The sequence below is a fragment of the Triturus cristatus genome, chromosome 4_1 (assembly GCF_964204655.1).
Source record: "Triturus cristatus chromosome 4_1, aTriCri1.1, whole genome shotgun sequence".
Taxonomy (NCBI): Eukaryota; Metazoa; Chordata; class Amphibia; order Caudata; family Salamandridae; genus Triturus; species Triturus cristatus.
Genome location: NC_140585.1, coordinates 914,693,396 through 914,705,757, shown reverse-complemented (window position 1 = coordinate 914,705,757; position 12,362 = coordinate 914,693,396). Strand labels below are relative to the sequence as shown.

General features: G+C 43.3%; 1 protein-coding gene across 1 annotated transcript in view; it reads right to left on the bottom strand.

Annotated features, from left to right (window-relative positions):
* The window catches only part of KCP (kielin cysteine rich BMP regulator), a 496,613-nt gene that overhangs the window by 196,562 nt on the left and 287,689 nt on the right, over positions 1 to 12,362 (bottom strand). Inside the window, exons 23-25 of the mRNA XM_085653703.1 lie at positions 8,416 to 8,501; positions 5,990 to 6,080; positions 5,759 to 5,858 (exon numbers count right to left, since the gene is read on the bottom strand). Coding sequence (XP_085509829.1) covers positions 5,759 to 5,858; positions 5,990 to 6,080; positions 8,416 to 8,501 — 277 coding nt within the window. The remainder of the gene's footprint in view (positions 1 to 5,758; positions 5,859 to 5,989; positions 6,081 to 8,415; positions 8,502 to 12,362) is intronic.

Below are 12,362 nucleotides of genomic sequence, written 5' to 3'. Positions count from 1 at the left end.
GGGGTTTTGATGGCAGTGCATGATTGTTGCCTCTAACTTTATGACTGTTGTCGAGCAACGTTTTGGCACAACCTCACCCCAATGACTAAAAATTATCTTTTTACTTTTGCAGGGGTCTTCTCCTATTCTGCATCTTTCAAGGGTTGCTATAGGTCTCTTTATGATGCCTGTCTCGCCTTCAGTGAGCCTGTCATCTATCAGAATTCAAGGCTTTATATATGCTATGGCCCTATCCCGTTTCCAGCATTGCCTCCATGGTTGCCTCCATGGTTATGGATGTCATTGTAAGTCTGTCCATACATCCCTGGCTGTCTTGGTCAACTTAACAAACTAAAAGAACTGTCCAGCTCAACCCCAAACTTATCAAGGCCTCCTCAAAAGTTATAATCTTGACTCCCGAAAATAGATCCGCCAGTGTTTGACATCCCCTCTCCTTCCAAGTAGGAAGTAACGTAGAGGCACTTATTTGTCGAAAAGGCTGTAGTCATCATACCTGAAGGGATTTACAGAACAAAGGCTTCCTCAATACTCTTCTGACCACAGTGTCCCAGGTTGTGATTACCTGCTGCACTACATGCAACGTATCATCTGGTAGATTCCCTCCCTTCATCAAACACATCGGCAGTGTGTCCTCATCTGTCGTAATCCTCAGTAACCTTTTTCCCCACGTCTCTCCTTCATTGCAACATCTTGCTACAACTTGGCTATACAACATAGATCCAGGTCTGGTAGACCAAGCTCTTCCTGTGTGGTTTGTCGAGCTTTGGAACTTCAAGTTTAACTCTGCTTCTCTTCCTGGCCCATACCAGAGACACCAGGAGGCTCTCTGGTTCCCTGAAGGTCATTCTTGGTATAAGGCACACTGTATTTTAGAACATGTGTTAACAGTGAATAAGGAACCACATTATAGCTATTGCTACTCTCCTGATAATGGAAAGTGATAGCATGTTCCAGAACTGAATGGAGGTCTTCAATCCCTGAAGTACCCTCTCCATGTTATAGTCATTTGTTTTTCACCTTTATATGCCACCCAGATCCATAAGTTGTTTAACCAGTCCAGCTCCCATTGCATGTCTGTTGTCGGGAGCTGTAGCTGAGTTTTCCCCACTAGGCTTGCCAGTGGAAACAGGACAATTTGTTCCTATTAATGCACAAGCCCAAAGGATCTGCAAAACGTATCCATCTATCATAGAAGCATGGGGATCAAATCCTGCGGCTGGCTTAAATGTAGCATTGTATCATCCATATACATTGACACTGTGTGAATTATGCCACCTGATCTGATTGCCATGGCCGCATTACTTCTCTCAACTAAATAACTAGCAGTTAAATTGCTAAGGAGAACAAAAGTGGGGACAGTGGGCAGTCCTGTCTGCTGCACCTCTCAATTTTACATTTATCTGATGTCACGCCACCGGATCCAACCCATGCCGTGAGTTCATGCAACAGAAATCAGACCCATCCAAGAAGCCCATTCTAGTGAGAACATCAACAAAGTGTTCCCAGATGAAGGTGTCAAACATCTTTTCAATATCAAGAGCCACAAGGCGCCCTCCATTTGTGCCTTCTCTTTTAAAAGCAGTTCATGGTCAAGGCATCGAAGATTCGAGCACGCATCCACATTGTTCGCCATGCACTAGGGTCCTAAGTACCCCTAAGAGTCTGCTTGCTCATATTTGGACTGCACTTTTGTATCCACTTTTAATATGGCTATCTATCTACATGAGCCTGGTTCTGCTGGGTCCTTATTTTGTTTGGGTACCATGACTTTGACAGCCACCCTCAATGTCTCTGGCAATCTTTCCCTTTCCATATCCTCCAGTTAGACCTCCATGAGTCTGTCCAGAAGCATACGTGATAAAACTACAGTGGGAAACCATCCACTCCCGGAATTTTCTGAGGTGGATTAGAGAGGGGGGCAGCTTGAGTATGGCAAGTGCAAGCTCTTACTTCTGAGTCTAGCTCTGCCAGATGGTCCTCTGTGAGCCTCGGGAGTCACACCCTGCCGAGTAACTCCATTATAGCTGATCTGCAATATAGCATCAGTCTCTTGTACAGATTCGTTAAGTACTCCCTTAGAGTATCACTGATACTGGCTTGTGTCACTGCTACCGCTCCATCACATGTATTTAAAGATAGTATTAGGGAGGAGTGAATTTCTCTTTTTAATAACCAGGCCAAAAGCGTCCCTTATTTATCCCCGTCTTTAGGACATTTTTGCCTGTACTCTGTGTTGATAAACCTGTCAAGTGGCTGCCACCTCCTCTCCATGCCTCACCTAACTTCTAGTAGTTTCTCTGCTGGCTCTGGGTCACTGCATCCCACGCCTGCGACTTTGCCATTTCCCCTTCCTGTTGCACCATAGGTAGTTCTGCAGTTGCAGTTTTGTACCATAGATTTTACTCATACATTCCTCTCTTACCACTGTTTAAAGGCTTCCTATTCTGCCATTCTGGGGTCTGTTGTTCCCAAGTTATTTTTTAGGATAGGTGTCTAGTGTTACCGTGTGTCTGCCCAGAAGGCTGCATCTTGTAAAGCTTCTGGATTTAGTCTCCGCAGCACAGCCTGAGTTCATCGCTGACCTACGTCATATTCTATCTTCTGTGGGGAATGATCTGAGAGAAACTGATTTAAATACTGTACCTTCTATACTCGTGTTGCAAAGTCTTCTGATACTAGAATGTGGTCCAGCCTCCTGTATGTGCCATGTGTCACTGATTGACATGAGTTTTGTCTCTGTGTTGGTTGCATGGTTCTTCAATGCATCCTACTCTTTCCATTACCTCCACCAGGGCATTTATCATAGTTGGCATTGTGTGACGTTTAGGAGTCTTTCTGTCCATACTTCTGTCCAATATACTATTGGTGCCCTCTGTTCACAGTAATAGAAAATTAATATAGGGGAGTATTAAGTCAAGTAACATACCGTAGTAGACCCTATCATCAGTGTTCGAGGTATAGGAGTATATAAGGCATATTTCTACCCCATCTAAGACACCATACACCTCAACAGATCTTATATATCGACCTGCAAATGTCTATCCTGAAAGGGTATCCCTGATGCCACCAAAATCGACACACCTCTAGAATATGTGGAGAACATACGGCCTTTCCATTTTTCCCCATTATGTTTGCCTCCACACCAGTCAGATTCGCCTCCTGAGGGAAAGCGATTCCTATGGCACGATGACAAAGCCCTGTATTTTTCATAACGCTGTTAAGGCCCCATACATTCCATGTGGCTATTTTCATTTGTTTAGTCATGTTCATTTGCATTTGCGTGTCAGTATATGAGTGTAAAGCTGTCTGTCTGGCAACCTTTTTGGGTGTGTATCCAGTGTACTTGGCTCTCAAGGAGCCCCCTTCTACATGAGTGTGCTGTTTATAGTGTTATGATATGCATGTTAATATATTGCCTCTCCATGAGATCCTGTGTATGATATAGCTCTCCATTCCCCTGTCACCCCAGGTAAACACTTAAAAAAAGAACCCACTAGTGTCTCCCAATTTTTTTCCACAACCATGGGACGTTCAACACGTAAAAACTCTTTACAGTCATTATCTCGTACTGCAAGTATGTCAATCCAATGCTATATAGGCTCTCTAGAGGCACTCATGCCAACGGCCAGCGGCCATGCAAACTAGTCCCCAAAGAGCTCAGCCCCTGACTGTTCTATACTAAAACTCTTACCACTTGAGCAAGGAGTTGTCCTCTACTGCTATTCCTTACTTTATCTTGTGTTTTGGGGGCTCAACTCCAATCTTGGTGCCCCTAATTCTTAGTGCTGGGCACCCCTAGTGCATCGCTTCTTTTTTCTGTTTTACATCTCTAGATTTTCTTCCCTATTTTCCCTTCCATCACAACCCTCATTCAGTTTCATGCTTTGCTACATTTCTACTTATTGCTCAGCACTTGGGACGACATAGTGTTTCTCCGTGCCCGCTATCAGACTGTTTCTAAGTTCATGTTCTATACTGTGGTAGTCTGCTCCTCCTTGGTCAATCCTGTGGGTTCTCTATTTGAGCGGCCATCCTTTTCATTGTATTTCTGATTGGACTGTCTTCCCCTGCTCAGTCATCGGTGTAATTGTCAACACCCATCGTCCCATCTCAAACTAAAAGTCATTCCCCACTCCTTGGTGATCTACATTGCTCACTTCTTCCTGTGAGGGACATCCAGCTGTGGTGGTTGTCTTTGTGGGGTGTTCCTGCTTTGCTTTACATTGATACTGCTCCAGTTCTATTGGCCATGTGAAGCCATTCTCACACCTCATCAGGAGATACAAAGAAGTGGGATTTCCCATTGTGTCTGATCCTTGTTTTGGCAGGGAAGAGCATATATTTCAAGTTCATCGCAGTGAGTTTACGTTTTGCCTCCACCTAATTTTTTCTGAGTTTTTGAACCTTCTGAGTATAGTTTAGGAACATGTGCTTCATATTGTGGGTCTGCTTTGCTTCTGACCATTGGTAGAATAGTGTCTTTTTTGTGATAGTTAAGCAGGGACAAGGGTGCTAGAGCCCTGTGCACCCTCTCTATTGCAAAGAACGTTGAAAAACCAGTTGGTTACAGGGTGGTGAGTATCCTCTGTTCCAGTAAGCTCTACAAACTTCCCCCCTCCACTCTCTCAGGGAATCTTAATAAATCGTAGATTAATTAGAAGGTTACACCTCTTCAAAGTATAGTTGGGGACAAAGCTATAGCACTGTAATGAAAGCAGACATTCGAGACACAGGATCTCTGTGCTCTGGACTGGGCAAGTCCCCCTGCAACACCAAGACTTACAAAAGGTCCTCCATTCTGCTGGGGTAGTGTATGTACTTTTGCAGCCCAAAGGTGCATTTCCCTTCAACTGAAGGTTGTGTGTGCTCCTCAGACTTGGAGCCCCTATGCTCCAGGTTGTAGAAATTATGCAATGTGTTTTTAATGGGGAGGTTCAAACTTCTTAAATGTACACAGGTGAGCAGCAGACGTTAGCCTCATGTGTATGATGATAACACACAGGGTAAGCAACCACAATTCCCATCCCACTAAGCCCACATTCCCTCACTTTCAGCTTTGGATCTTCTCTGTTGAGTTGGCTGAACTGAGCTCAATAGGTTCACCTTATCAGGACCTGGCATTTTGGGTTGTCCATGTCTCATCTCAAGCTGGACCACCAGCATCTCAGACGACAAAGGGCATGCTTGGCAAATAAGGGAACCAGTATATTACTTTAATGCTTACAAGACCTCCACCACTTTCCAAAAGGTGTGGCTTGCTATGAAAGCAGGGACTGAAGACGGAGCAACAGAGGCCTTCCTTTCCACAGAGGAAACAGAATACAAGCTACACATTTAAACAGGTTTTATCCCATGAAGCTGTCCATGCATTGCCCAGATGAAGTTATCCTTGGTAACACTCTTTCTGGCGGATACTCTATCTAACTACAGATTCTTCACCAAACTTTTGAATCCCCCTAGTTGCAGAAACATTTCCAGCAACCGCTCCTGTGTGCACTTTGTACTTTGCTGTTTGCAACACAATACTCGGTTTAACAAACTCTAAATCAGGCCCTAACTCTTTTATTTGTGCTGCTAAATTTCCTTCCCTCATATCCCTCAGCTTTGCATGTGCTTTGAAGTAACAGACTAATTGTACAATTATCAGACCACTTAGTATATGGTTGTGGGTGCCACTATTCTTGATCAGAGTAAAGAGAAGATAATACTCAAGTAGCACAACATTGCTAATCATTCAAGGATACCTCATCTTTCTTACTTTCACAGGAAGAGCAGCACTGCCCATTTATTTTTCCTGGGTGGCTGCACTGCGGAGGAGAACAGCTGCGATCCATACGGTCACAAGAGACCTCGCCAGCCTGTGAAAGGAGAAATAAATACAAGCTTACGGCACAGACAAAATAGCAACAAGAAGAAGAGCAGGAATGAATGTTATGTTACAGAAACAGGAATACACCTAGTTGATTTTTATAACCTGCTGTATACTCACCAAGCAGCGACAGTTCAGGCAGGGATCTCGCGAGGAGATAAACACAGCCCCATCAGCATAAACCTGGGAGTCATACTCGCATTCCTCACATCTACAGAAACAGGGAGAAAAAAACAGAGCCACTTTAAGAAGACAAAAGGGACAAATGAAACCAGTAATTACCATGGACGGCTAAAGAGCTGTATTCTAATGATAACACACCATAGACAGCTTTGTAATTGTGTATTACCAGAGGCATACCCAAGGCCCCTCCATTACTGTGCATTACCAGAGACACAAACTATAGACATCTACCCTTTTTTATCAGACACACATATGAAGGACAGCTTCATCGTTATGTGTTATCATACGCATGCAACAGACATCTCAGTTACCAGACTAGCATCAGTGTCTATTCAATCACTGTGCACTACGAATATATTTAGTAGTAGCATCCCGTGCATGGCATCTTACGATTGACACATCATTGGCTGGAGCATCTATAAACATCTTCATTACTGTGCACTGCCAGAGACATATAATGCATGTTACAAGACACAAATGTGTTATGGAGCTGCTTCTCTGAGAATTACCAGTAACAGGACATGGACTGCTCTTTCACTGGAAATGTGTCACTATGTCGAGGTCTGCAATATCGGTCTACAAAAATATCATAACCTCTACTTTGCCTACAATATAATGATACGGTAAGTATATATTTAATATTCTTAAGTCCACATCTACTTGCTTTGACAATGTAGTGGCAGTCGATGTAGTGGATGCAATATTTTTGGCAGGCGAAATATAAAATGCAATTTAGTGCGCCACCTGCACCAACATTACTGTATATTACCAGTGGCACGTGTCATTGACAACTCTGTCACTGTGCATTACTTGAGGCATCTATGACAGAGAACTTCTTCACTGTGCATTAGCAGGCACATAGGGGCCTATTCACAAACAGCATTTTGTAGTCTATCCAGCAGCTCTTCAATAACCTATGGGTGAAGATCTCATACTCTGCCTTTTTAAAAATCTTTTCTATACAAAGATATCAGACAAAATGGTGAAGATCACCGCACACAAGTGCTTTTCTAGTAAATGTGGGCAAGGACTAAAGTAGTGGTTGGAAAATGGGGAATTTCGACTACAATATAGGAAGGGTTAAAAGAATAGTAAGGGAGAATTTATGTAGGGATTAAGGCGGAGATTAGGGAGGGACATGCTAATGCAAACACTCAGTGAGAAAAGAATAAGCCCACTTCTGTTTAAAAAACAACACTTTTCAACTTACTACAGCCCTAAAGACCACAAAAGAGTCATAAATGTATTCCAGCCCATGCTTGGAGTAAGGCTGGCAGCAGACAAGGTCACTCCCAGTTATTGAAACATTCTTCCATATAAAATAATTATGCCAGTCATTTAAAATAAAACCACGTAGAAAATAATGTTGAATTAAATGTAATTATTTTGACTTCAATATAAAATATATACATAATTTGTGTTTGAATTGAAAAGTTAGGTTATACTACACATTTGATAATCTAATGTTTTAAAAATATAATAATTAACTTATTTAAAAAATAGTTACTTTTAACTTTTATTAAAAAAAATAATTTACATTAAATGAGCAAGTACATTTTAATTAAATTTAGTAAATATCAATGAAATATTCATAAGATAGTATGGTGGGATTTTAACACTTTGTTTAAAAATATTAGTTATAAAATAAAATATATCTATTTTTTAAATATTTGATAATGTTTTAATTTAGCGAGTAGATGTGCTGTAATATTTTATTTTATTAGTTCTAGGTTATTAATAATTATTTTAAATTAATTTCCAATCTTATTCCCAATATTCAGGGTATGGATTTGATTTCATCAGCTACTTTGGAGAATGGTGGTTGCTTTAAATAAAAAAAATCACTGTCATGTATATACACTACTCCCAAGCTAGGAGGAACACTTCACAAACTGGTGAAGGCACCGGGGTGAATAGAGGGTACCTCCAGTCTTGGCTGCCAAGCAAAGGAACTGTCTCAGGTACGAGAGCTGCAATCAATACTTTGTTAGGGATCTTTCCCAAACTACAAAAGCAGTATAATCCCAAAAGGCCTCAGTGCTGTATTGAAAAGCAGCAACATCTGACTCTGATTCCTCAAGCCCAGTCCCTTAACTCTTATAAGTGCTGCTTGATAAGCAATCTTGCACAAGAGAGGAGACTGTAGACATATTAAGGTCAAAGAGGAAGTAAAAGCACATGTGAGAAATGCACCTCAAGGAACATAAACCAGGGAGAAGATGTAGGAAGGCTCATGAGGCAGAGGGAACATTTGCATTATAGCCTGCTTACTCAGAGTGACTCAACCACCACCACTAAAGCACTGCTAGAAACGCTTACTGAAGACAGTGACATCAGAATATCGAGAGAATGCAGATGCTTACCTGGGGCAGCATTCTCCTGGCCTTCGGATAGGATTTCTGCAGTACACTTGAGGGCAGGTGACCATGCTGCAGAACACCGAGCCCCTCTACAAAAGAGAAATTCAACTAGAGATTCTTGGTAATGGTCAGAGGGATTTTTAAGTTCTGCTCTTCAAACTATTCTTCATAGACCTCCTCCCCTTAGAGATAGGGCACACAAGAAGAGGTTGGTACACCTTACAAACATTTAACAAACATGTCAGAGACATGCTGATGCAATTGCTTTAAAATATGACATTTCAACCATCCGATACCAGCAATGCAGAGAAGTCCTAAAGTGGCAGGTCACAGGGGCTACCAGAATGTCACATTAGAGTCTGGTGGGAGTTTAAAAATAAGACAATCTCATGCTATATTTTTTAACGAGAAATCTTACCCCGGTGTGGCCATTTAGCTGATGAAGCAGCACAGGAGAAGCCAAGTCTACATGCAGGTGACTACCTAGATCATGCCATCCCCTGGGAGGACCTCCAATTGGGCTCACATGGAAAGCAAGAGTGACTGCCCAAGGTAGATTTTGCGATCAATTTGCCACAAGTTCAGGAATATATTTACATTGCAGTGACATCTACACTGTGGTAACATTTTACTAAAAGTATAGGTGTAAAGAAAGTGATCTTACACACTTACTGACAACCCATAACATCAAACAAAGTGCCATAAGAGTCCTTATGACCTTCTTCTGCATTCCCCCAATAACATCATATGACTTTTTATTGAAAACTTGCACATTAAATATACAGTGCCTGACAACAGATACAAAGCACCGCATTGCAACGTGCAACATTACAGAAGTAATAGCTACATTTGGATGTTGATAAGAGATACCTGTAAATGTACATTAAAAAATTCACGCACAAAATTCAAATTCTAACATGAAATGCTACCATGGAGCTTCAAGATAGAAGTTATATATAGTTTGGTTCCAGCAGGGAGCTACATAATACTCCTGTGACATCAGTCTCTTAAATTCATAAATTTAATGTATATATATATATATATATATATATATATATTAGCTCACAAGGTTGCCCCTCCGGTTAAGCAGCACTCGAGATATCAACTTGCTGTCTCCAGCCTTTATTCGGTATGGACGCAGTATCGTTTGCCAGTTCATTAAAACAGCTGCCTCGTCTTTACAAGCCTGACGCGTTTCAAAGTTTTATACTTCTTCTTCAGAGGCTGACGAACACAGGTAAGTGCATGACGGTCTCATTTCTCCTATTAAGCGCGATATGGCACGCCCCTGGATGGGCAGATCCGATGATTCTGTGCACTGCATTCTGGGAAATGAGGTTCCGAAAATTAGTCCACCAATGGATGCACTTACAATGACTGTCGTTTTTAAGCCCACAGATGAGCCTAGGCAGACGTCCCCATCCTCAATCCTCAGTTGATACTCCACACATGAAACTTGATGATTATCGAGCTCCGTGGCCCCCATTCATAGCGGGGTGGTGCAGGCTTTGCGACAGGACGGCCGCACATAGATTAGCTCACAAGGTTGCCCCTCCGGTTAAGCAGCACTCGAGATATCAACTTGCTGTCTCCAGCCTTTATTCGGTATGGACGCAGTATCGTTTGCCAGTTCATTAAAACAGCTGCCTCGTCTTTACAAGCCTGACGCGTTTCAAAGTTTTATACTTCTTCTTCAGAGGCTGACGAACACAGGTAAGTGCATGACGGTCTCATTTCTCCTATTAAGCGCGATATGGCACGCCCCTGGATGGGCAGATCCGATGATTCTGTGCACTGCATTCTGGGAAATGAGGTTCCGAAAATTAGTCCACCAATGGATGCACTTACAATGACTGTCGTTTTTAAGCCCACAGATGAGCCTAGGCAGACGTCCCCATCCTCAATCCTCAGTTGATACTCCACACATGAAACTTGATGATTATCGAGCTCCGTGGCCCCCATTCATAGCGGGGTGGTGCAGGCTTTGCGACAGGACGGCCGCACATAGATTAGCTCACAAGGTTGCCCCTCCGGTTAAGCAGCACTCGAGATATCAACTTGCTGTCTCCAGCCTTTATTCGGTATGGACGCAGTATCGTTTGCCAGTTCATTAAAACAGCTGCCTCGTCTTTACAAGCCTGACGCGTTTCAAAGTTTTATACTTCTTCTTCAGAGGCTGACGAACACAGGTAAGTGCATGACGGTCTCATTTCTCCTATTAAGCGCGATATGGCACGCCCCTGGATGGGCAGATCCGATGATTCTGTGCACTGCATTCTGGGAAATGAGGTTCCGAAAATTAGTCCACCAATGGATGCACTTACAATGACTGTCGTTTTTAAGCCCACAGATGAGCCTAGGCAGACGTCCCCATCCTCAATCCTCAGTTGATACTCCACACATGAAACTTGATGATTATCGAGCTCCGTGGCCCCCATTCATAGCGGGGTGGTGCAGGCTTTGCGACAGGACGGCCGCACATAGATTAGCTCACAAGGTTGCCCCTCCGGTTAAGCAGCACTCGAGATATCAACTTGCTGTCTCCAGCCTTTATTCAGTATGGACGCAGTATCGTTTGCCAGTTCATTAAAACAGCTGCCTCGTCTTTACAAGCCTGACGCGTTTCAAAGTTTTATACTTCTTCTTCAGAGGCTGACGAACACAGGTAAGTGCATGACGGTCTCATTTCTCCTATTAAGCGCGATATGGCACGCCCCTGGATGGGCAGATCCGATGATTCTGTGCACTGCATTCTGGGAAATGAGGTTCCGAAAATTAGTCCACCAATGGATGCACTTACAATGACTGTCGTTTTTAAGCCCACAGATGAGCCTAGGCAGACGTCCCCATCCTCAATCCTCAGTTGATACTCCACACATGAAACTTGATGATTATCGAGCTCCGTGGCCCCCATTCATAGCGGGGTGGTGCAGGCTTTGCGACAGGACGGCCGCACATAGATTAGCTCACAAGGTTGCCCCTCCGGTTAAGCAGCACTCGAGATATCAACTTGCTGTCTCCAGCCTTTATTCGGTATGGACGCAGTATCGTTTGCCAGTTCATTAAAACAGCTGCCTCGTCTTTACAAGCCTGACGCGTTTCAAAGTTTTATACTTCTTCTTCAGAGGCTGACGAACACAGGTAAGTGCATGACGGTCTCATTTCTCCTATTAAGCGCGATATGGCACGCCCCTGGATGGGCAGATCCGATGATTCTGTGCACTGCATTCTGGGAAATGAGGTTCCGAAAATTAGTCCACCAATGGATGCACTTACAATGACTGTCGTTTTTAAGCCCACAGATGAGCCTAGGCAGACGTCCCCATCCTCAATCCTCAGTTGATACTCCACACATGAAACTTGATGATTATCGAGCTCCGTGGCCCCCATTCATAGCGGGGTGGTGCAGGCTTTGCGACAGGACGGCCGCACATAGATTAGCTCACAAGGTTGCCCCTCCGGTTAAGCAGCACTCGAGATATCAACTTGCTGTCTCCAGCCTTTATTCGGTATGGACGCAGTATCGTTTGCCAGTTCATTAAAACAGCTGCCTCGTCTTTACAAGCCTGACGCGTTTCGAAACGCGTCAGGCTTGTAAAGACGAGGCAGCTGTTTTATATATATATATCCAACAGGTAGTGCTAACTCGGCGTGGCTGAATCGTTGAAGCCTCACACCCAGAGATCACAGACACGGACCAGTTATTCTTTAGTGCAATTTATTCGCTTGCTCGCATAGTAGTCGCCATAACGTTTCGGCTCCTCAAGAGCCTTGTTCACATATATATATTTTTGCACACGAATGACCCAGAGTTCCGAAATCCTTGTCCCGTAGGCAGGTGGCGAGTGCGAGTCCTTCTATCAGAAGAATCCGTGTGTATATAGATGCCGGGAGACCTGCTCGGTAACGAGTGTTGATTAAAACTTTATGTGTAAACCTTCCGAGTGCGA